At 38.7% G+C, this 22,469-nt stretch overlaps 2 protein-coding genes across 11 annotated transcripts in view; one reads left to right on the plus strand and one right to left on the minus strand.

Moving 5' to 3' along the window:
- Window positions 1-1,786: 1,786 nt before the first annotated feature.
- LOC122829040 (insulin-like growth factor-binding protein 4) lies at window positions 1,787-20,893 on the minus strand. 2 transcript variants are annotated; one of them, XM_044113241.1, is made up of 4 exons: window positions 19,509-20,893; window positions 10,986-11,149; window positions 7,383-7,508; window positions 1,787-5,363 (listed from the first exon to the last, which is right to left on the minus strand). In XM_044113241.1, the coding sequence occupies exons 1-4, from the start codon at window positions 19,858-19,860 to the stop codon at window positions 5,226-5,228; spliced, it is 780 nt and encodes a 259-aa protein (XP_043969176.1). In that variant the 5' UTR covers window positions 19,861-20,893; the 3' UTR covers window positions 1,787-5,225. The 2 variants fall into 2 exon arrangements, with proteins under 2 accessions (XP_043969176.1, XP_043969177.1); XM_044113242.1 differs by having other exon boundaries at window positions 10,986-11,146; window positions 19,509-20,468.
- The window catches only part of LOC122829039 (zinc finger protein Aiolos-like), a 30,052-nt gene continuing 16,277 nt past the window's right edge, over window positions 8,695-22,469 (plus strand). For 3 of the 9 annotated variants that reach the window (XM_044113234.1, XM_044113237.1, XM_044113235.1), the window contains exon 1: window positions 8,695-9,793. The gene's annotated coding sequence lies outside the window, so the exon portion shown is untranslated. The remainder of the gene's footprint in view (window positions 9,794-22,469) is intronic. The other 6 variants (XM_044113230.1, XM_044113236.1, XM_044113232.1 and 3 more) reach the window with 3 other exon arrangements.

The raw sequence follows: 22,469 nt of genomic DNA on the forward strand, positions 1-22,469 counted from the left end.
GGACCTCATTTGAAACAGTTAAGGTCAGGATTTAGTGGAGGGAAGCGTATAATAAATGTTCTAAGGCCAAAACCATTGGGAGCAAAAATAACCCTAATGTCAATCTCACATTCATTATCCAGCTGGATGCATTATTGAATATTCTGTGGAGTGGACAAAATTAAGTGTTTGGACAGTATGTCCCATTAAATCTAACATGAAAATAACACAGTCCTTCAAAAAAACATCATACCAAGTCAAACATGGTAGTGGTAGTGTGATGCTCTGAAACAGCCAATCTGACCTAAAGGAGTTAGTGCAATTCCGATTTAAAGTCGGGCCTTAAATCCAAAATGAGTTCACTGCACTTTAAAACAGTTTTGGTTCAGAAAGTCAGCAATGGGGGAGGGTAAAAAATTCTCCAAACCCATGTTAAACACTTATTTCAAAAGCTTGATGGCGAACCATCTATTAGGTCAATTAGTTTTCCACACAGGCCTAGGGTTGGCCTGGACAGCTTTTTGTTGTGGTAAACAATCATTCTGCGTCAAAAATATGCTAATATCTAGTTCTAAATTATATGATGGCCGAACGTTTATATGGTATAATCAATCAAACATGTTTTTTATACTTACATATCATTGTTTAAATAGATGAACATTGCACCTTCAGGCATCTTGAAATTGCACCAGAGAACCAGACATGTCAACGTCCATAATTCTCTTCCTGGCATTGCATATGATTTCATTTGATTTTCCATAATGTCACAAAAAGAAGTGGTACCTTTGAACCATTGAAAAAAATATTTCAGATGTACTTCCCCTTTAAAAAAAATAACACGCAGTACATGGTTTGTGGCAAATGTCAACTGGGTGAGACTCAAATCTAATATGGCCGCATTAAGGACTAAGGCTTCTATATATGGGGTTGTGTGACGCTCCTAAAGTTATTAGTCTCTATAGATAACAAGCAAAAATACATTTCTCATGACACATTTTATTTATATCTGAGCAATATCAAACATGTAAGTTTTTTATTGAAGTGGGATCTCTACAAGTCATTGTAGATGAAGCTACAATGACTTACAGTGCGGTGATGATGGTGGTAAGAACTTGTCCTGTAATCAGTGGGTTGCAGGGCCAAGCCCCTGCTCAGTCTGTCTCGGTCTGTGTCCTTGGTCAAGTCATTTCACCAGGGTTGCATGCTGGTGGTGGTCAGAGGGCCACCAGCAGCATATCCCTTTGCATATGCCTGCTTTACACAGTGAATATAGCTATCTGGTTTTAGCTGTGTGTACATGTTCTGGCTTAAATTATAACTACATGGTCTGATTAATTTGGAGCTTGAGGTAAAAATAAAAATACAATCAAAGAAATGTGTAAAGATGACTTATGTTTGATTATTTTCAAATGAATTGCACTTGACTTCATTATTTCTAAGTACAGTTGGTGAAGAAGTAAAATCTCATATCACTTGAAGTGAAAACAATCAGTCCTAAAATGGATTTCTGTGGTTCCTACAAAGTGTTAGTCCAACAAATCAGAATCTCAAACTTGTTCTGGATTATCTTTATTTACAGAGGTTAGCTTATATTGATTGAAACAATGTGCAGAAAAAAAAATTATGTACATTTTCTTTTCACCTGTCTAGATTACACAAGCTGTTGGAAAGCTTATAAAATACAAATCAATCAACATCACCTCCTGTATAGGTCAACATACCTTCATAAATGTTTTGTTTTTTTATGTTACAGTTGTCCAGTACTGTTGATATCACTTCTATCACTAAGAATTACACAGCTACAGCATAGTTTCTATTGTATTTTAATTGATACATTACAATGAGTACACTTTAGTTTCAGGTAAACATTATAAATTTCAACTCTATATTTTAATTCTCTGTTCACTCAAACATGTGAGCACAACAATTCTCTTCTAGACAGAAAAAGACCTCATCTGTTTCTGGCTTATTTTTATGCATGCAAACATTAATAATCTACACGTAAACAGATAATATCAGATGCAAATAAAAAATAGTCTATTCTCCAAAAACAGTTCAAAACTGCAAAGTCTTAGATTAAGCAGCTGACTATCAAGTAACTATTTTATTCACTCAAAAGGCATTTAAAATAAAAATTAAGACTTTTTAATGATGAAAATATAATTATAAATCAAAGAAATGGTTTTGAACATGTTTAGCGTTGAGTCTTTAGTGGCATTAAGATAGTTTCAGGTAAAACATTCTTTCATCTGTCTGTGTGGCTCATTGAAATATGTAAGAAATCTTGTTCTGTCTTTAAAACAATTCTAAGGTTATCTTAATCTCTGAGAAGAGATTAATTCTCCAACACTATCTTCATCTAAGAGCTAGTTAGAAATAAGCTTAGGAAATGTTTCCATTTTTTAGTAATACAACTTAAACCTTTAATCACATAAAATACATTCTTTCATGAAAGGTTACTAATTAAACAGATCCTTGAAAAAGTGGATTAATTTGCTGATATTTAATAGCTGTGCTGAGCAAATAAAAGAATTCAAAATTTGCCATAGATAACCCTACTACTCATCAAGACAAACATTGTAGTTTGAAATTTGTTTTAAAATAAAGTTGCAAGGTGTAAATTTATAGTAATGGATATTTTATTACTCTTTTATCATATTTTTTGTTATTATGTAAGTGTTTATTTAAAATACAATAGGTAAAAGGGCCAAAATTAGTCAGGAATGGGCCAGCCCAGACCAGGTTTTGGAGTTTAACGTGTAAACTTCTACATTTACATCATAGACTCCAAAGTCATAATTGTTTTCACAATAAATAAGAGAGGAGATTTTTTTTCATTAACTCACTGTTATGAATTTGTATTCTTTAACGTTTCAAAAGGGTTTCCAATTTCCAGTCTATTGTAAAAGCATGACTCCTCACAAAGTTGCACAACACATTGAATCACAATCATCAGCCCAGTATCACATAAGTGTGCAATATTCAAATTGGAAAGAATTACTTTGATACAATGAGAAGGTATTTTATTGTTTCTGAAGCATGCAGCATCTTGTTCACTTGTCTGCTTTAGATCTTTATGAAAGACATGGTTAAGCGTAGGGAGATTCTGTTAACGGAGAAGAGAGTAGCGAGTGGGTTACTTGGAGTTGATGGTGTCATTGCAATACTCTGCGATAATATTAGAAAGTCATGTTTTCCTGATATTGTGAAATCCTATCTCAGCTCTAACCAGAATAACTATGGAAGACCTCCTGCTGGTATATTAAATTTTTTGTCACATACAAGTGTCTTAAACTACTTTAAATATTTTGTAGTCCAAGGTGGGTACAAAATGTCCTCAAGGCAGCTATAATATGGCATACAGTTGGTAGGAAACATCTATTGGCTCCTTTGTCAGGTAAACAAAATTGTGAAACATGAAAAGCTAAAGTGGCAAAATGGTAAACAACAGCAAAAATCTGATTACACCCTTTCAATTTGTGCTAACAGCAATTGATCTTTGATATTACTATTATCCACACAAGGAGGCAATGTTTGGGTAGCCTAGTGTCAATGCTTTTCTTCACAGTCTCCCTTTTTATTTAAACTTTGGTGCGTTTTGTCCTCTACACAAAACATGAACCTAACAGAAAAATTTTCTTGAGTCAATATCAACTATCCTCCTATGAACATTCAAACCCAAGTGTTCAGATCTGACCTTTGAATGCCCACTGGTACACCTATGCAATTAGCATGCTATTAGCTACTGCTACCAGTTATCTTCAGTAACATTACGCTCTTTTGAATATAATAATAATTAAGAGGGAACCTACAAGATCATTTCTTTGTTTTATTTGGGATATTTGTGGTATATTTGAAGCAACACCAGATTAAAACACTTGATTTGTTAGCTAGAAGTCATCCAAAGCTCATTATACAATGCTGTTTTATTTAACAAAAAATGCTCTGCCTTTTTCAGAACACTAGCTAATTAAAATGTAATAACGGCAACTATAGTGCAAAACTGTATATTGAATTTTTATCATTTTAAAGAAAAGGAAAATATTTGTCAATAGCTAAAGCAGAAAGCTGAACACATAAGGTTGCTCCTCATATATGCCAATACTTTTTTTTCTCACTTTTTCTTGAATGCTAAACAATGGCCAAAAAAACCTGTAGAAACCATCTTTGCTTCATATTTTGGCACAGTCAGAATATAGCACCATTTAGATCTGCCAAGCAGTCTGCTGGGGAGAAATCCTGTAAGCCAAAGCATATCCTTACAAACACAAGGGTCATACTGGCATCTTTTAGCACCAGCTGGAAAAGAAGATTATCCTATCAGCAGCGCACAGAGCTATTTGTAAAGCAACACTGCCCATGCTTTTTGTGCTAAAGATGTTCGTCAGAAAGTATGACAGGGGAATTCACTGCCGCATAATAAATAAAATCTGTCCTGGGATCTCAGAGACACAGATTCTCTCATTTGATATCATTTTTCACTTTGGTGCACTTGATGTGAAAGGCTATGGCTTTTTCTTTGTTAGTTCAAAAGGATTTTACAGTTTTTTTGCAGCCCTTTCATATCATTTCATAGAATCTGTTATTCCCATTCCATAAATCTTTGCTACTTTAATGCTATCACTCAGTTAAGTTTTTTTTTTTTTTTTTTTTTTTGTCTTTCCATTGTGCTTCTACATAAAGAATATGAGATGCAAAAAAGTAACTACTGCATAAGCTTAATCTTTCAAAGTAAATAGTTCTGGATGGTCCTGATTCAGTAATTCCAACCAATCTGGTGCTACACAAAAAAGAAAACATGATCAGTTTCTGTTTTTCATCAGTTATACTAAAGTGGACTAAATGCTTTTTGCCATTTTTTAAGAGGATTACACAGAAAAGGTTGGAGTCTTCTCTTACATAAATCACATGTACAGCCCCTTTCTGAAGAAGCGTGTTTTGTTTTTCTACCACCTGATACTTTAAAGCGCATACGTTTAAAGACAATCTGTCTTAATTTCACATGGTAGGAACAAAACAAGACAAGTGCTCAAAAGACTCAAATCACTTACTCTCACATACAGAAACATAATAGTAAAATAATTCAATGTAATGGTTTCCTTTTTTTTTTTTGCACAAACTCCACAACTGTTTGCCTTTGGTAGAGCTCGGCTGAAGTATAAAGTCCTTTAGTCATATGGTTCTACTAAAAGCACCAGTAAATTCAGCTGGTTCACCAAGCCCAAACTGTCCCTTTTCTGCTCTCCTCAGTCCCTTAGGGTCGCAGTCATTAACTGGTGGCAGTCCAGATCTCCCCGCAGCTCCAGGGGCCCTGGCAGCCTCATGCCTGTCTTGGGATCCACACACCAGCACTTTCCCCGATGGCCGTCACGTGCGGGATGGCACTATGGATGGATGTAAAGATGAAGGAATTAGTCGCAGAAATGTAGTTCTAAAGATGCCACTACTATGTTTCATGCCTGACTGTATCAGTATCTCACATTACTTTGATGGAACAACACACACCACTTCACAACAGTTATTCAGTTTATCAAGACTTGCAGTTTCTGCAAAGCTCAAGATATCTCCACAGAATTTCGGTCAGGTTAAACTCTGGGATTTGACTGGGCCATTCCAACACCCAACAATCCTGTAGTTGGTCTAGTTGGAATCAGTGTCATGCTGATGAGCCAATGTAAGCCAAGCCTCAGCAGTCCAATAGTATGTCACATACTTAACACTAGAGGACTTTGCTCCTCAGTCCTGTAGAGGTGATTGAACTACATGTTTGTAGTAGTAATACCATATATATGGGGATTTGCAAGTATTATTTTTTTCCCAAACTGGAATCTGGGAATGAGTTCACATTTAATTTTGCCATCTTCAAGACAGGCAACCAATAGGACTCACGTTAACAATATGAACTAGTAAATATTGGCTAGTATATTTTTGTGTTTTTTTGTGATTTCACAAGCAAACATCTCTCTAAAAAAAGTTATAAGTAGAAAGACTGGACACTAAACGAGTGAAAGAGAAAAGTAAAAAAAACAACAAAAAAAAAACAGCTTAAAGTGATCAAGATTTCCTTAAAAATCCAAATCAGCTTCTGGGATATGTCATATGTCAAAGTGACCCTGTCAGAAATTATAGTTTGAATGTTTTGGGGGTTTTTTCTCTGTGTATTTTTAGCTAAGTAAAAATTTTATTTTAAAGTACCAAGGAAGACCAAATGGAAAATAGCTGAAATATGTGATGTACATGTGTGAGCAAGTTTGATGTGAACATAACTGTGGAGGAATGCAGACATTGCTCTGTATGTACTAGATGAGCAAATACGCAGCAGCTCTTTGCTCTTTTGACTCTTTACTTTTCGTGACCAGTAGTCTCTAAAATGGTGGAAAATACATTTTGGCAAAGAAGTTGTATCCACTAACTACTCCAGCACCTAATCTCCTAAAGAGATCAAAATTATATGCTTAACTAATTAAAGTGCAGTTAAAGTGGCACTAAACAAACAGTAAATGGCATTTGGTCTAATTAAATTATCAGGTTCAAATCCCCACGTTCTCCCTGTGAGCTTTCAGCTGTTCAGATTTTGCGTGTGTTTGGACCTTTTTAACGGGATGATTTCAGTTTTTACGAAGGCTCCAACACCACCAGTTAAAAATCTCAGAGCAACGCTGGCTTAAAATTGGTCCCAGTTGTCCTTAATGACCTGTGCTTTGCTTCCCTTTGGGTATTATCACAGTGCAGTTTTAGTTAAACAGTAAACAGATGCCTGAGAAACTGAGCAGACTGAGATACTTTAACCACGTTACGCAATCAGCATAACTCAGACATTTGATGGCTGGTGCCTTAGCAGAGCTTTCTAGTCTGAGTCTGCAACTTAAAGCGGCCTTATCAGTTTGTTTTTTTTATATTCTCTGATTTTCTCACTCTTATCTGCATGTTTGCTCAGTCTTGCAAAAGAAGGGAAACAAAAAAAACCCAGAAAAGCAGCCGCTGTGTTCAAAACCTAATTGCATCCATCACAATAATAGAGTGATGCTTGTTCAACGGTTTCGGGCAAATTGCCTTACACATGACATCTTAATTCCTGAATGTAAATCACTTTCCACGCCAGCTTGGAAAAACAGGGTTTTGGCTTCACTGCAACAGTCTGTTTGGAGACTCTTTTGTTGATCTTGAACTTGTAAGATAGTATGTCATCCTCTGCTGGCGTGTTTTGTGTTCTGGCCCACAGCGTGCTGATGTGATCTGAATAGAGCCGTTTAAAGTTCAAAGATTTGCTTTTTCATTTAATTTGGCGTAACATTAAGGATTCGCAGTTCACCAGCAGACATGGCCAAAAGAGCAGTCTGCTCAGTGATTCCAGAGGAGGATCCCAGAAAGCTTATACTAAGTTTGTTCTCCAAGTCACAGACCTGTTTTGGGTGGAAATCTCCATTCTTGTCACAGTTGGGGATGGGAATAGTGAAGAGGTCATCATGGGTGCGGCTGTTGGATGCCAATCTATCCAGAGCTCTTTGCAGCTCAGCACGGCAGGGCGCCTTAAGGAGGAAACAAGTATTTGGGAGACTTTTATGGAACACCTTGATATCAGTTGTGCAGTTGTTTTTGTACACACTCAATAATGACACACACACACACACACACACACACATACAAAACATTTATACAAAGGATTAGTGCTATGAAAGTTACAAAGTTGAGTAAAATCACAATCTAAAACATGTAATGTGTTGCAACAGCGAGTGGACGTCTAAAAATGAAAAATACAAATAATTATTTGCAGCTGAATGCTTTTTGAGGTTTTACTTTTTTGTGCTAATTTAAAAACGGTTTCCAGCTGCATATCAAAAGGTTAATCTCCACATGTCAGCTCCTGTTTTAACAAAACTCTTTGATTGTTTGGATCTTTCATCAGTCAGAAAATAATCTGCTTCACAGACCAGGGTCTACTTCCCTCTCCCCCAATTTTCAGTTTCATAAAGCTCCAAAAGGGTTTAAAGAGGTTATAGAGCAGGCTGCAGGCTGCTCAGTTTAGCACATAGACTCTTGTTGATGAGCTAGTAGGCCATAGATTGTGAAAGAGATGGTCACAATTCTAGGGCAAGTCTAAACTGTTTGAGGCAAGTCAAAGTCAGGTTGCAAGTAGGTGACTTGGACTTTGAGCCTGCTAATGTCTCCAGGTAGGAGACAGGTAGCTAATGTCTCCTATAGCTCCCTTTTAAAAAATTACCTGAAACCATTAAATCATAATTTATTTCACACTTTCCAGGGTTCAAAGTAAATTTATTAAAATATCAGAGAAAGTTCGAAAGTGAGCGGAGATTGAAGCAGGGTTGAACGACTGACAGCTTCCAAATCAAAACTTAAAAAAAACCCAACCAAACAACAAAAAAACAAACCCAGCTGTCAAACTCAGGTTAAAATTGACTTGGGCCAAAACAATTTCATAGTGACACTTTATTATCTAATATAATTTCAAAATAAAATAACTAATAAAATGAGAGTAAGAATATAACATGTCATTAAAGTGTTAAAGTTTTATACATTTTTGCCACTCAGTGACAACTATTTTGATTTAATTTTCTATGGATGCTTCCTAAAAACACGTCAAAAGCTGTGAAAAAGAGCCCAAATATTAGCAACCTACCACAAGCTGCTCTTTTCCCAGCCCAACATGTTCAAAAAAAGCCCAATTGGGGATAAAACTCGCCCAATCTGGCAGCACTTGTCCCTACTTGCCCCTCTCTTACCTGTGCCGTTGCACTTTGACTTTATTGCCAACTACACTCCTGTCCGGTAGGTGGCAGTAAATACCCCTTCAGTTAGTTTGCCAAGTAAATCTTGAAAGAAGAAGAAAATGAGTCTGGCGGTTTCTTGAAACGTGGGGTGCAAAGCGTAGAATCGCCATCAATTATTGTGTAGAGGTAATCAAAGTTATTCTGAAAGAAACTTTCCATGCTAAAATGTAGAGCAGCATGTTTTAACCAGAGTTCCGACAAGCTAAGCGAGCAAAAATAGCTCTGCTAATTTGCCAGCTAATATCAAATTTCAGTGTTTCTCTACAGAGCACAGAATGCCAAAAGCTGTAATGTTCTCCATAACTATATTAACTAAATACTTAGACTACATTCAATAAGTTTTTAGTAGCTCATGTCTAGAGTAGGATTCTCAAACTTTATCCCTCGACGGCTGGATGTCCTGGAACTATTAGATCCATCCAATGAACTTGAGTGAAATGGCTAAATTACCTCCTCAGCATGCATTCAAGATGAACAGAGTCCAGCTAATGGAGTAGTTATTTGATTTGGGTGTGTTGTAGCAGAGAAATGTCTAAAATTGCCAGGAAACTGGCCCTTTGGGGCCGGTGTTTGAGACCAGTTGTAGTTTTGCAACTTGCTATGTAGGTTGCAAACAAATATTTTAGAACTGGTAGACTTCATTTTTCCTAAAACATTTCCAATTTTAAAATCACCATTACTTAACATAGAGGCAAAATGTATTCAAATTTGTTTTTCAAAGTCAGGTGAAAACAGTTCTATTGAATTAACCATAATTTAATCTAGGAGTTGTTCTCTATTAAACAAATCTATTCCCTGCTGATTGGTAAGTTTGCTCACTCCCAAGAAATAACCTCTCTCATTTTTGAGATGGTCAGAATTTAAGTTAAATTTTACATGGCTTCAAAGTTACCCTGTTTTTTAGTGAAATAAGCATTTAATACCCTACAGCTCAGTCTGAATTACCTGCATATTAGTTATGGGACGATTACCAAAGCCCCCGGATCTCAACTCAACCCACAAAACCACAGCTACCAAGAATATTGGTAAGTCACTTTGCATAATTTATTTAAGTGTGTCAGCACCGTACTGTGTGTTATAGGTTCCCATTGTCTCAGTGTGATTTAGAAGAACGTGATGTGGTCAGATGAGACCTTTGGCATCAGCCCGACACATGTCTTTGGTGGGAAAAAAATGCTGAGTATGATCCAAAGAGCAACATCTCCCAGGAGTATTATGCTGTAAGGCTGGTTTTTTTGCCAAGGTACAGGATGACTTCACCACAGCAAGGGGCCATTGTTAAAATTTGAAGCAAAGCGTTCTCCCTTCAGGCAGGACACTGAAAGTGAACTATGCATGGGGCCCCCTGCATTATAATGGCCTATTTGCCATCAAGCCAAAGGAGTGGCTTAAGAAGAATCACATTAGGGTCATTTACTGTGATCTAGCCAGTCTCCAGTTAAGAAGGGAATGCTTCAAGTTAACCAATTGGCAGCTAAGAAACCTACAGGGTTTCTGTAAAGATGAGTGGGTCATAATTCCTCGTCAGGTGTCTTAAAACCTGCTGACCAACCACAAGATATGTCATATATTATCATAAATACATTAAGACATGTGCCTGCGCTTGAGCAATTGCAGTGGTATGACCATTTCTTTGCCAGATAAACAGAACAAACTGCACATCGATGCAAGAGTGTAGAGTTGTAGCTAACAATTATTTCAGTAAGTAGTTCTTTTATTGACTATTCTGGCTATTAATTGTGTAAGAACTATTGCCACATTCGTCTGACTTTTCATTTAACCACTTATACTAATTTCATACATTAATAGGATGCAAATAAATAATTAAAATGCAATTCCATTATTCAGTTCCTCTATTTAATAAAATGATCATTTTAAATTGAATGACATTGTATTCCTTAAGAGTACACTTGATCACTTGTAGCAAAGGATGCATCTCCAGCTAAAATAATACTTTGCACATCAACTTGTGAAAACCTTTTAGCTTTCTGCTTGACTTATACTTAACATCAGTTCAATGGAAGGATAATTTGTATATATTTTTTCGATTATTCTAATAATTAGTGAACAAAAAGTGCTTAATGGGAGTTCCTTTTTTCTTTTCTTTTTTTTTTTTTAAGAATTTGAACCAGGACCAATTGAATCCTGATGTGAAATACCTGCTGGGGCTTACGAATTATATTTTTTTGTTTGCTGTTAGGTGGTAATTTCACTCACCAGCACTGGCTTGGTCTCCTCTCTGGCGCTGTTGCTTCTCAGATTTGTGGTTTTCAGAGGGTGTCGTGCCATGGTCTTCTGTATGCAGCGCTTGTCCTGTGGACTGCACCGGATATTGCTGTTGTTCGGGTGTTCAGGGATGACCTCCTCCTGTCTGTCCACTGCTAAAGACATAGACATGCAGATGTGGAGAGGATTTAGTTACAAATTATTTCAAATTCAGTTCCTCTGTTCAAATTTTACTGGTAAGAAATTTTGAAAACCATGTACCATTTATTTCCTACATTTGTTGGCCTACCAATAAAATAGCCCCCACTCCCTGCACTTATTATGATTATTATTTTAAGAAATAATTTAAATACAGTACGTTAAAGGAAGTCATTGTGAAGTCCAGAAATGTGATAAAGTTAAAAGGGTGTCAATATTTTAGCAAGATGTGGTAGATCTCCTACAGCTGAACGTGGAGCAATCTGTGCTACCAAAACACCTGGCTAACCGCAACGAAGGAGCCTCAGTAATTGGGCTCTCCTCTTCAGCACCGACCTTGGTACCCTTCCGCTACTGTGTTATGACCAAGCTCAGAGGTATTTAAAAATGATGCCACCTCCTCTCTTCCATCCTCTCTGCATTGTGGTCAGCACCACTTTCTCCTTTGAATGCCTGTAATTCTGCAGCTCTCTGGGCCTGAAGGCACCCAGCTGCTTCCTGAGGAAATGCCCTCCTCGCTCTTCGTCCTCAAGAACTCCTCAGTAACATCGCTTTGTTCCAAATGGAGGTTGATAGAGGGTATTTGCTTTGTCATAAGAGGGTACCAGTCAGTGAATGTGACTGGAGGAATGGCAAAGTATCTTGTAAGTTGCAATCCTTTGTTCTCAACCGTCTTTCTATTCCCTTCTGACTTCAAAGAACTTTGTGCAAATGGTTTGCCCCTTTGGGCTATTTACAAATTGGCACAAATATCAAAGTACTTTAAGTGCTTTATAGCACTTTAAAGTTGTTGCTCTGATCACTAAACCAGATTTGAACTCAGACTAAGGCCACTACTAAACATCCTGTTGTTTGCAGTTGCCTAAAAGACAATGAAGGAAAGGTCCAACAGCTTCAGTATCATGCAAGTCTTTCTAAGAATTGTACTACACACAAACTCAGACCCAGACAAGTTCTATTGCATCCATAACAAAAGTCAGGAGCTGAACAATGACCAGGTTTCTCAGAGCTTTGCAGACAGTGGCATTGCTTGTCCCTGTCCGAGATGGAAAGTGTCTCTCAGCTGTTTGTATTTTTAGTCTTGTTGGTGTTAAGCACATTCTTCAGCAAGAAGCAAGAGCATTTCAGCTGCTTCCGTCACTTTGTCCCTTGCTCTTCTTTTTGTTCATACTTCTCCGATTCCACGCTCTTTCACAGGGCAAGCTGAAGTGATTTAGAAGTGGGTCAGGGGTGGCATGTCCTGTTTGCTACCCTGCTGTTTTCCATGGAGGAAGTCACTACTTCTGTATGCGGTTTCACTTGGATCACCACCCTTTGCCATGTTTGATATATTTCCAACATTTTATGGCCTGAGCTGACAGATTGAAGGGCGTTTCTTTGTGGCAGGTGAGCAGGAATTGTAAAAAAAAACAGAGCCCTGAAAAAAACATTCATTTGTGTGGTTCCTTGTTAAAGAAAAAAACCTCATTGCATTGTTATTTGAATTTTATTTAACATACTAACACAAAATAGGCCACAATTTCAAAGTGGTCTAATTAAAAAAAATAAATAAATAAATCTCAAAATTGTGTGGTAGATTTACTGCTGTGTTTTGGATCATTGTCCTGTTGTGTGTTTCAGTTTGGAACAAATTTAATCAGATAGCCTCAGATCTGAATCAGGAATATTTTGGTTTACTGTTGATATCATTGTCAAGTCAGTGACTGCAGGGTCTACAAAAACTCCAGATCAGTTCACTCCTTTAACAAGTCATGACGCCGCTTGTGTGCCCAGTTGTTACTAACATGGCTCTTCTATTATACCACTTACATTTCTCTTGACTTTATATGTTAATTTATAATTTTGGTCCGAGTGCCTAATAAAACATCCACCTTGCACTGGTAGTTGATCCAATCTTCAATTTGAGTCATGGGACTGTTGCATAACCTCCTGCTGGATACTTATTTATTAGATTCATACATTAGTATTTTCTTCTGATAGAGTTGTATCGGAAGAACATATTAGAGCTGCCTGATTAATCACACTGCAATCATCATTGCAGTTTAAATTTATGTAATATCACAAAATGAAAGTGTTTTATACTAATACCTATTGATAACCAATTGGATAGATTATAACTTCTAAGCATCTGAAGAGTGAAAGTTAATCGCAGCCAATAACAACATTCCTAGTTCCTTCAATAGCATCATGTTGTAGATTTTCCAAAGACTGTTCATCCCTAGAACAGATTGTAGAAAATTACTTTAACTGGTTGTTAAAGAAGGTACTAATTTAGGGCCCTATATCTGTTTTGTTATTTTCCAAATTCTGTTTTATTTTACCCAAATTCCACTTTTGCGTTCTATTTCTGAATTCCATTTTTTTTTTCTTTTTCCATTTTAACCATTAACCCAAAAAGTAGGCAATTGTGGTATGAATTTAAAAGACTTAACAAATCAATTGCTAATGATAAGCATTTACTGTTATTCGGTATCACCAATGAAACACACTGTTGTATTTCAACAAAACATTGGGTTTACAACCTGGTAAGTGTTGAATGCCACAGGCAGCTGGATTTATACTTCAGATGATTTATCTGCATCTTAATGTTTGTATTTGGCTTTACTCTTATATATAAAACCGACATTACAAACTATAAACTCAATTTTAAAATGTTGATCTTGATGTGTTTGTATAAGATGTAGCAAATCTTAGTAAAAATCATAAAAAAAGATACTGAGAGTCCTTAACTCTGAGCTTAAGTTATCAGTTTAGTGCAATTTTTTCCATATGCCTAATTACACCAGTGCACCATGTCAATGGCCAGTTCCAGCAGTGTTGAATAAAAACAGAAGATCTGTAATAAGCAAAACATGTTAGTCACTTTGATGAAAATCAGTTAGGACATTTATGATGGTGCATTTGCTACTCAGCCAAATAAACCAAAGATGAAATGTCAAAGTATTGATTCAAACAGCATGTTTAAGGTCAACAATGATCAATCACTGCTGCAGTTACCTTGTCCTACTTGTTTACTTGTGATGAAGATACTCCCTTCATTGCAACTAAACTACTTCCTAAAATCGGGGGATCAGCTTTGTTTATAATAAACAGTCTTAAACTGAAATCGGCGCATAAACAGAAACAAATGTAATGAGTGTTTGTCAGGCATCTTTATGACACTATGCAAAAAACTTTTATATGTCTTTGACAGCAAGTTTAAGTCTTCCCTGCTCAAAACCATGAGGCTTTTCTGTTCAGTCAACACCAGCCTCTGCCAGAGTATCAATGTCAGACCTTCATCTTCCAGGCAAAATACTTCTTAAAAATCTGTTAATCATCAGCTGATGTCTGATTCAGTTGTACACACTGTTCAAAACTATCAGTAAGGCTCGTGTGAAATGCCTGTGCCTATTCTCTATCATTTACCAGTGGAATGATTTAAGCAAAGTTATGTCATTATTTGATCAAGAAGACAAGAAAACCAGTTTTAGCTACGGTATGTCTGATTCTGCTCCACTTCCAATTTGTGTCAAAACAGTACCTTATGTTAATTTGTGTGAATCCAAGCACAGCAAATGCAGCATTATTATGAATGCAGACTTATTGTTTAGGAAGCTTGACATAAAATGAAGCAACAAATCTGTAGAAATTATGCCTTGCTTTGAATACAAATTTTGTACTCAAGAGATTGTGTATTGAACTAATGCCACTTTAGAAGAGTGTGTATAGAAACAAGCTGTTTTCAAATGTTCTATCACTCATTTCTAGCTGCTTATGAAAAGGAAATACTTTTGTTGACTTTAAAAATTGTGTAAGACTTCAGCCTGAGGCCCCAAACATTTACAAGCCAGGGATAACACACTCACACAGGTGTGGATCAGATTCAGAAATATGGTTTAAAGAGCTGGCCAGAACCTCTTCCAGATGGATCGTCAACAAAAAAAACATTGTCTTTAATTCTGTGAAAGACTTTGGATCAAAGCATTGTCTGCTCTGTCCTCTGAGACTCTGGGTTTCTTCTGTTTTCAGGAAGGAATTTTATTTTTCTTCTCTATTGAAACTAAATCTGAATTTATGTCAGGTATCCAACAACATTAGAGGAATGAGCTGGGGTGTGATTGTGTGTCTTTCGCCTCAGGAAATCTACAGCAGCACAGAATTAGGCTAAACTACTTTGGAATGCGTCCTTTGTTTCCACTTTCAAGTTGAATTCACTAATATAATGCATGGAAATGAACAATACTCCCGTTCTTATCTTAAGAGGAGTCATTCTGTTTTTGAACTTGTTAAAAAATGCTTAGGAAGTGGGAATAAATGCTCCTTTACTATTAGTAGATGTTGTAGTGACCCACAATGATTAATTGTCCTCACAGTACAAATGTCATGGGCAGGACAAGCTGAAATCTTGGTGTGTCTCCATCATAACAGCTCCAGCTGTCCAAATGTACTGCACAGCCCAAAGAAAGCAAATAGACAACACTAAAGAACATCTGCCAAAAGAAATCTCAAATTTCAATGCCCCGAAAGAAATTCATAGTTCCATACTTTGATGCAAACTTAAAGACTTTCAAAAATAATATGAAATTCCAAGGAAGATTAAATTTAATCAAACAAAATGTATATGTAGCTTGATATTATTTTGTGTAACATATAAGAAAGCCCATTCTAAATCTAAGTCTTTAAATACTATTTTCGGTGTCAGACTGTCTGCTGTGCTATATTTTCATCTCATGTAAAAACATAAGGGGTTTAAAAAGAAGCAAACTCTCCACCATGGTCAAGACCAAAGATCCAGGGACATTGTGGACTGTGTTGTAGACCTGACCAAGGCGTGGATGGTTAGGTGTACAGTTTGGAATTGATATTGGTGAGAAAGCAACAACAGTTGGCCCTACTATTAGAGAATGGAAGAAGCTCAAGATAACAGTCCATCACCCTTGGATTGGGGTTTTATGCAAGAGCTCACTTCATGGTGCATAAACGATCATGACTAAAGTCCAAACTACAGTCTCAAAGGTTACCATGATAGCACTATCCTGTCATGAATTAAAGTCCTAGGTGAGGTTTCCCTGCTCAAGGCAGGCCCATCTGAAGTGTGTCATCTCGATGAGCTAGATGGAGCACGGGAGTAGGTCACATGTTCAGACGAGACCAACGTAGAACTTTTTGGTACAATTTCAACTCGCTGTGTTTTAACGAGGAGGAAGGACTAGCGTACAATCCTAAGAACATCATCCCAACCATAAAGCACGTGTGTGGAAACATCATGTGTTAAGGATGCTTTTCAGGAAAAGAAGTAGGATAGATATGTTATGAGGTTTTGGGCAACAACCTACTATCAGTAAGATCATTAAATATGGACCATGACTGGGTCTTCTAGAATGACGATGATCCAAAACACAGCCAAGGCATCTAAAGAGTTGCTCTGTCAGAAACATTTTAGGGCCCTGCAGTGACCTGGCCAGTCTCCAGGCATGAACCTAAAAGAAAGCCTTTGGAGGGAGCTGGAACGCTATATTGTCCAGCAACAACCCTGAAACATGAAAACTTTGGAGAGAAGCTGTATACCCCTCAAAGCATTTAAATATTCCATTTTTGTGTGTTTTCACAAATAAGAGAAAAGTTTTGTGCATACAATTTAGAAATATTCAGATGGTGTTTGACCAGTCTCAGAATTCCAGACTTAGAACCTTTAGCAAGGTACCAGTAAGAAAGGTCAAGTATTAGCATTGGTATTTACCTCAACATTTGTTTTTTCTACCAAGTACCCAAAATGTGGCCATACAAAAGATTTAAAAAAGGTAGAGGCTTTGTCAATTCTTGTGCAATAGTGTTATTGGCCAGCACGATTCAGGAAACCTGAAGACCTCTAAGTTGGATTAGATTTTTCCTGTGTCTTACCATTGTATTTGTCGTAAACCAAATTCTTATAAATAAATAGTATCTATGGAAATTTAGTTCATATTTTCAACTAGTTTGAAACTGCCGAAAATCCTCATCTACATCAGTGTGTGGCTTTTATAATGACGTGTGCGTCACAGCAAACTCAGTGTGGTCAAACAGAGTCCAGCGTTACTGACAGCATTATTCATCAAATCCTGTTGGGAACATGAGTTGTAGGACTTTTCATAGTCTGACATCGGTATGAGTCAGGTCGTAAACGATATCTGCGTTTGCCACAAGAGAGAAGTGCCCCATTACCTGACACCCGGGTTCTCTCGGCAGGAATGCAGGGATGTATGCCAACACATGCATGATGATATATTCTGAGTATTAAGACTGAGTGTTTCTAGGAAGAAACACTCAAGAGGTCCTTGACTTTAACATGAGATTCAGTGGAGCGCCTGTTGTTGAGATGGTAAAAGTCATTTTCTTCTTAGGATTTATATTTTATGCTTTATGTTGTAGTTTGTCAGTAGTGAAATCAAATGACAACAAATAGTATTGCAAATAATTTTTTCAAGCAGGGCTCTTACATCCACCCTGAACATCCTTTCAGCAAAGATGTGCCTCACTGCATCCTAGCTCCTTTTATTATGAATCCTCTTGGTTTTTAAAAACCCTCTTCTATTTTTATCTTGCATGTTCACTGTTGCTAGGAGTGGGGCATGTATTCAGGAGATGCACCCCCTTGTTTAATAATGCATAAGTACAGAGAATGCGCCACAAAGGAAATCTACTGCCTGTGAATGAAGTTGCATTTCTCCACTTCCTCTTTTCCTGATTGTTTCTCCTCATATTCACTGAATCTCAGAAGCCTTGGTAGAACTGATTTACAGTTTGGTTTAAGGGGAAACTGCACCACTTTGTTATGACAGACTCTTTGGTGTATTACGGGGGTGCAGTGGAGACTCAACACTCAGATTACCGAACACTCAAAACACAGAAGTTTCCAAAAGCTTTCATTCCCAGAAAAAAGAAGAAAAAAAAAAAAACACAGACGTGACTCCTTATTGGTTTGTTGCACCCTATATTCAGGGCAGCTTAATGGTCTGCTGCCCTTTGATGCTGCCATCAAAGGGCAGCAGTAACATTCGGGTGTGGACTGATGAAAGCTGAGACAAATGCATACAGCTGCTTGGTTTTTGTTGTCTTTTATTTTTTTAATCAAACTCCAAAAAATCAGCTCCTTTCTTTTTTCCGACTTCATGTAGTCATGTTAACCTATGCCGGTCATGCACAGAGAGAGCAGAAGGCTCTAATTTCAGCTCTGGCAGCCAGGGTGACGATGAGCTCATCCTCATCAAGGAACTGGAGGCAGTGGGCGATGCGCTCGAAGGCTCGTCGGGGCACACAGGAGGCGGGGTGGATCGGGTCATGGGGAGCAGATGCTGCAGTTAGGATGCACCCCCTGGGAGCTTTCTATTGGCTAAGCCTCATCTACTTCTCTGGTGTTCTCAGAGGCCAATAATGATCTGGGAGATTGAGTTCAGCAGGAGCAATTGCAGTATAAGAAAAGCAACAGCTCATATATCTTCAAAACGTTATTAGATCGGTCGGATTTTCCTTAATGGCACCAAAATTCATGTCATCTCCAAAACGAAGTTGAGATAACCAAACATCAATGATTATTCCTTCAACTGTAAAACTGGATGTAGACTGTTTTATTTTCAGAAGAATTCTAGAACAAAGAGAAGAGAAAAAGAGAGCCCAAAGATCAGAAGAGCTTGATAGAGACATCAGGACAAGAATTGTTTGAAATCTGCAGCAGCAGCAGGAGGAACAGGAGGAAGGGGGATATCCATGAAAGAGCACCAAGTGAATTACTGATTGCAGAGAGCGCTAATAGCCCCAGACTGGCCTCACTCCATTACAGATATTTCATACAGCAGCTTTTATTACCTTCTCCCATTACAAAGGCACACATATGGACTTACATTTACACTGCAGCAGTGGTGTACATCCCTGCCTGTGCCTGACAGCTCCCTTCAGGATCTCTTTGATCCACTCTTTCATTGAAACAGGTAGAGCATAACTTCTTACACACAACGTCTGGCCCAGCCAACACCAAGACGCTCGCATGTCTTAAGCCTACGCTGCACAGCGGGGCCCCTTTCACAGCGAGCAACCAGGAGACAGCAGAGGGACTGTGTGAGCTTGGCCGACAGGAAGCATGCTCTGCTTCACGGCTTAGCTGAGATTAGGGTGAACATGCAGGACCTTGTCACAACCACTCCCCAGGTCAGGTGAGGCCAAGTGAGCAAAGAAGCAGGAATTTGACCTGGTCAACTGGAACTGAAGGATTGTAATTGGACATTTCCTGAAAATCCTTCCTGTCATGAGTCTGCCTGGCAGAGGCAGAAAGGATGCATACTCAGATCTGTTTGCTCTTACCTGAGTTCTCCTCCACTTCCCTCTCGTCTGTACAGATGCCCTGGCCATGCATCAGGGAATGCAGCGGCCTCTCCACACCCCGTGGCGGGTAGCATCGGAGGCCAGTGCCACATCGGGGTGAGTACACACCACAGTGTGCCCCTTTAGGAAGAGCACAGGTGGGGCAGCAGCCGCAGCCAGGTTCGCGCACTGTTTCTTCGCAACCCTCGGGCAGACGGCAGCTGGCCAGCCTCTCTTCGGAGCACACTGGACAGCGGATGGCCTGGTCCGATAAGCACAGTACCGCCAGTGACAGGGCACCGAATGTCCACAGGCCCCAGCAGGTTGAAGTCACGCCACGTCCTCGCACCATGACAGCTCAGACACCTGCACGTAGTCCTTTGCCCTTTGTCAAAGATCCTCTCAGGTTCAGCCCTCCCTTCTCTTGCTTTTTGATGACTTTCCTCTCTAACAGCAGACTTTTGACAGACAAAGAAGGTATTACAGGAACACTTTGTCCAGGAATCTTTTGATATGTCAGCCGGTTAGTGTTTCGACTGCAAGGACACAATGCCTCTGCTGTATTACCTCTCTGTTCCTCTGGTTCAATTTCACAGTGCAGAAACTGGAGCCTGTCTTTTATCAGCTAGAGAATGTTCTGGTGATTAAAAAAATATTTTTTTGTTGAGATTGAAAGATATACAAGTGATTTCTTCAGGTGAGTATCATCCACCTTTTGAGGAAATGCCAAAAAATGCCTATTCAACAAGTGTCCATATGCAAAGCTGGTCATCAAAAACAGAATCGCCACAGTTTCCACAGTGTCCTCCTCCGGTCAGTGTGCAACACGAAGGACCGTCTTCTGAAAATGTCTCAATGCGAGCCGCTCTCTTTGGACTTTATACTGGTCCGTGGACACGCCTCTCTCTCCAGACGCAGCAGAGAAAAGCCAGGCTGAAGCTCTCTCCTCTGTCTCCCTCTGTCTCTCCAAAGCTTTCTCACACTCTCAGACCTGCAAACTTGTGCACACTCCCCCCCCTTGCTTGTCCTCTCTCAGTCCTGATTGCACAGAGGAAAACGGCTGAATCGCCTTCTCACTTATTCTTACTCACTATCCATTCAGATTTGGTGCATTTTACATGACAGTCTCTAGTACTGATTTGCAGTCTGAAAAATGATACATTTGGTTCTGAAAAGAAGCAGGAACCCATCAGGTGCTCTCTTCTTTAATCAACTCCAAAAGTAGAAAATCCATGTACATATCTCTGGGGCTAATTATTGTTCAGCCAACAAAACAACCTCTGCTCCCTCAACAAGGTCTTGGTGTGTTTTTATGGATTCCCCCCTCCACTCCCTGCTTCATTATGTCGGTTCCCAGATCTCCTTTTCTCTTCGTTGCTGCTCACTGAGGTGGGCAGCTACAAAAGGCAAAGGGACACTCAAAACACCACTCTTCCTGATCCTGCCCTGCCCCCACCAGCCCTAAAAATGCCCCCCACCCTTCAAGATTCTGTTTAAATAACACTGCACAGCAGGGACAATTTATCATGTGTGTTTCTGATCTTGATAGACTGTACTTTGTTCTTGTTTGCCAGTGTGAACAGATATGCCCTCCACCCAGATTTTAATGGCTTTTATTGGTCGACATCTCACTTTTTTTTCTTCTTGTGTTCCTTTGCTTTCATTTTGCCATGGAAACCCAGCATGCATTGTAATGCTTTTGTGAGCGTGCGTTCTTTCTGCTTTTTTTCCAAGCTTGTGGCTGGTTGCCATAGACAGGCTATGGGCAGCAGCCAAACGTTCACAGGCACCACTCAGGTGGGAATAGCGGCATGGCTTGTTACTGAAATCTCCTTGAGGGTTGCTTTATCCATGGCAGTGATTGCCTTTTTGTTTACACAGGTCGTTCTACACCATGGCCAATCTTGTTATTGTTGAGTCGCACAATAACGAGAAAACATCTGTTGGCTTTTTAGAAAGCTCCTTTATTAGGATGACTAACTTGTAAAACAGTGAACTAACCCAATAGGTAGTTAGCAAGCCCCCATTACATTCTGTGGCATTTATGAGGGTTGGGGGAAGCGAACAAAAGATGGGCTTCTTGGAGGTTAACAGTGGCTTGGCGGATGAAGGTCAGATAAAGTGCCTTGTTAAATTATGTGTGCTCCTTGAACTCTTTAACAAATTACAACCACAAATGTCTTTGTATTTTGAGCTCGTGAAATGGAACTAAAATGAAAAGTCTGGTGTGTTGAAAAGTGTAGTTTCTCTACTCAGTCCCCTTTCCTCCGTTTTCCCTAAATAAAATCCATTGCACCCAGTTGCTTTCAGAAGTCCTAAAATTGGAGTCCACGTGTGTATATAGTCCTGTGAGGGACTCTGGTCTTTGTACGAAGAATGAAAAACATCACTAAGACCAAGGATTACAGGAGACAGCTGAGGGAAAATTTTTGTGGGGAAGTTTAAAGTAGGATTAGGTTACAGAACAATATTCCATGCTGAACATCTCACAGAGCAATGTTAGAACCATCATCCCGAAATGGAAAGAGCATGGTAAAACTACAAACCTACCAACACATAGTTGTCCACCTAAAGTAGACAGGCCAACCCAAACATTGATCATGTTAACTTTGTGTATTTCACAAATATGGTCTCTATAGAGGAGTACGGAGAAAATATGACATTGTTGAAAGAAAGCCACAAGAGGTCTTTACCTGATGAAGAATGACGCCAACCCTTTTATTAATGCATGCAAAACACTGTGATGGAAAATGTACCACCCTGTATCACTCTGAACAAATTATTACACAAAACAGGGTGATAAGTATGATGTTTCTCCAACATCTCAAAGTGCTCAGTTTAATGTTTCTATCACAGATGTGGAAATAAACCTTGTCAGATTCACTGCCACTGATTCAACCCTAAATAATCACAGTCTGACTTTTTGACTTGTTTCTGAGAACAGTCTGGATTGCTTTTTTA

This window comes from Gambusia affinis, linkage group LG04, assembly GCF_019740435.1.
Source record: "Gambusia affinis linkage group LG04, SWU_Gaff_1.0, whole genome shotgun sequence".
NCBI lineage: Eukaryota > Metazoa > Chordata > Actinopteri > Cyprinodontiformes > Poeciliidae > Gambusia > Gambusia affinis.

Bases quoted from the DNA above. Each gene is read 5' to 3' on its own strand.
- LOC122829040 (XM_044113241.1), bottom strand. From the start codon at position 19,860: ATGGTGCGAGGACGTGGCGTGACTTCAACCTGCTGGGGCCTGTGGACA. The intron at 11,150-19,508 runs GTAAGAGCAAAC...CTATGTCTTTAG, and splicing joins GGAAGTGGAGGAGAACTCAG to CAGTGGACAGACAGGAGGAG. The intron at 7,509-10,985 runs GTGAGTGAAATT...TTCCTCCTTAAG, and splicing joins AGGAGACCAAGCCAGTGCTG to GCGCCCTGCCGTGCTGAGCT.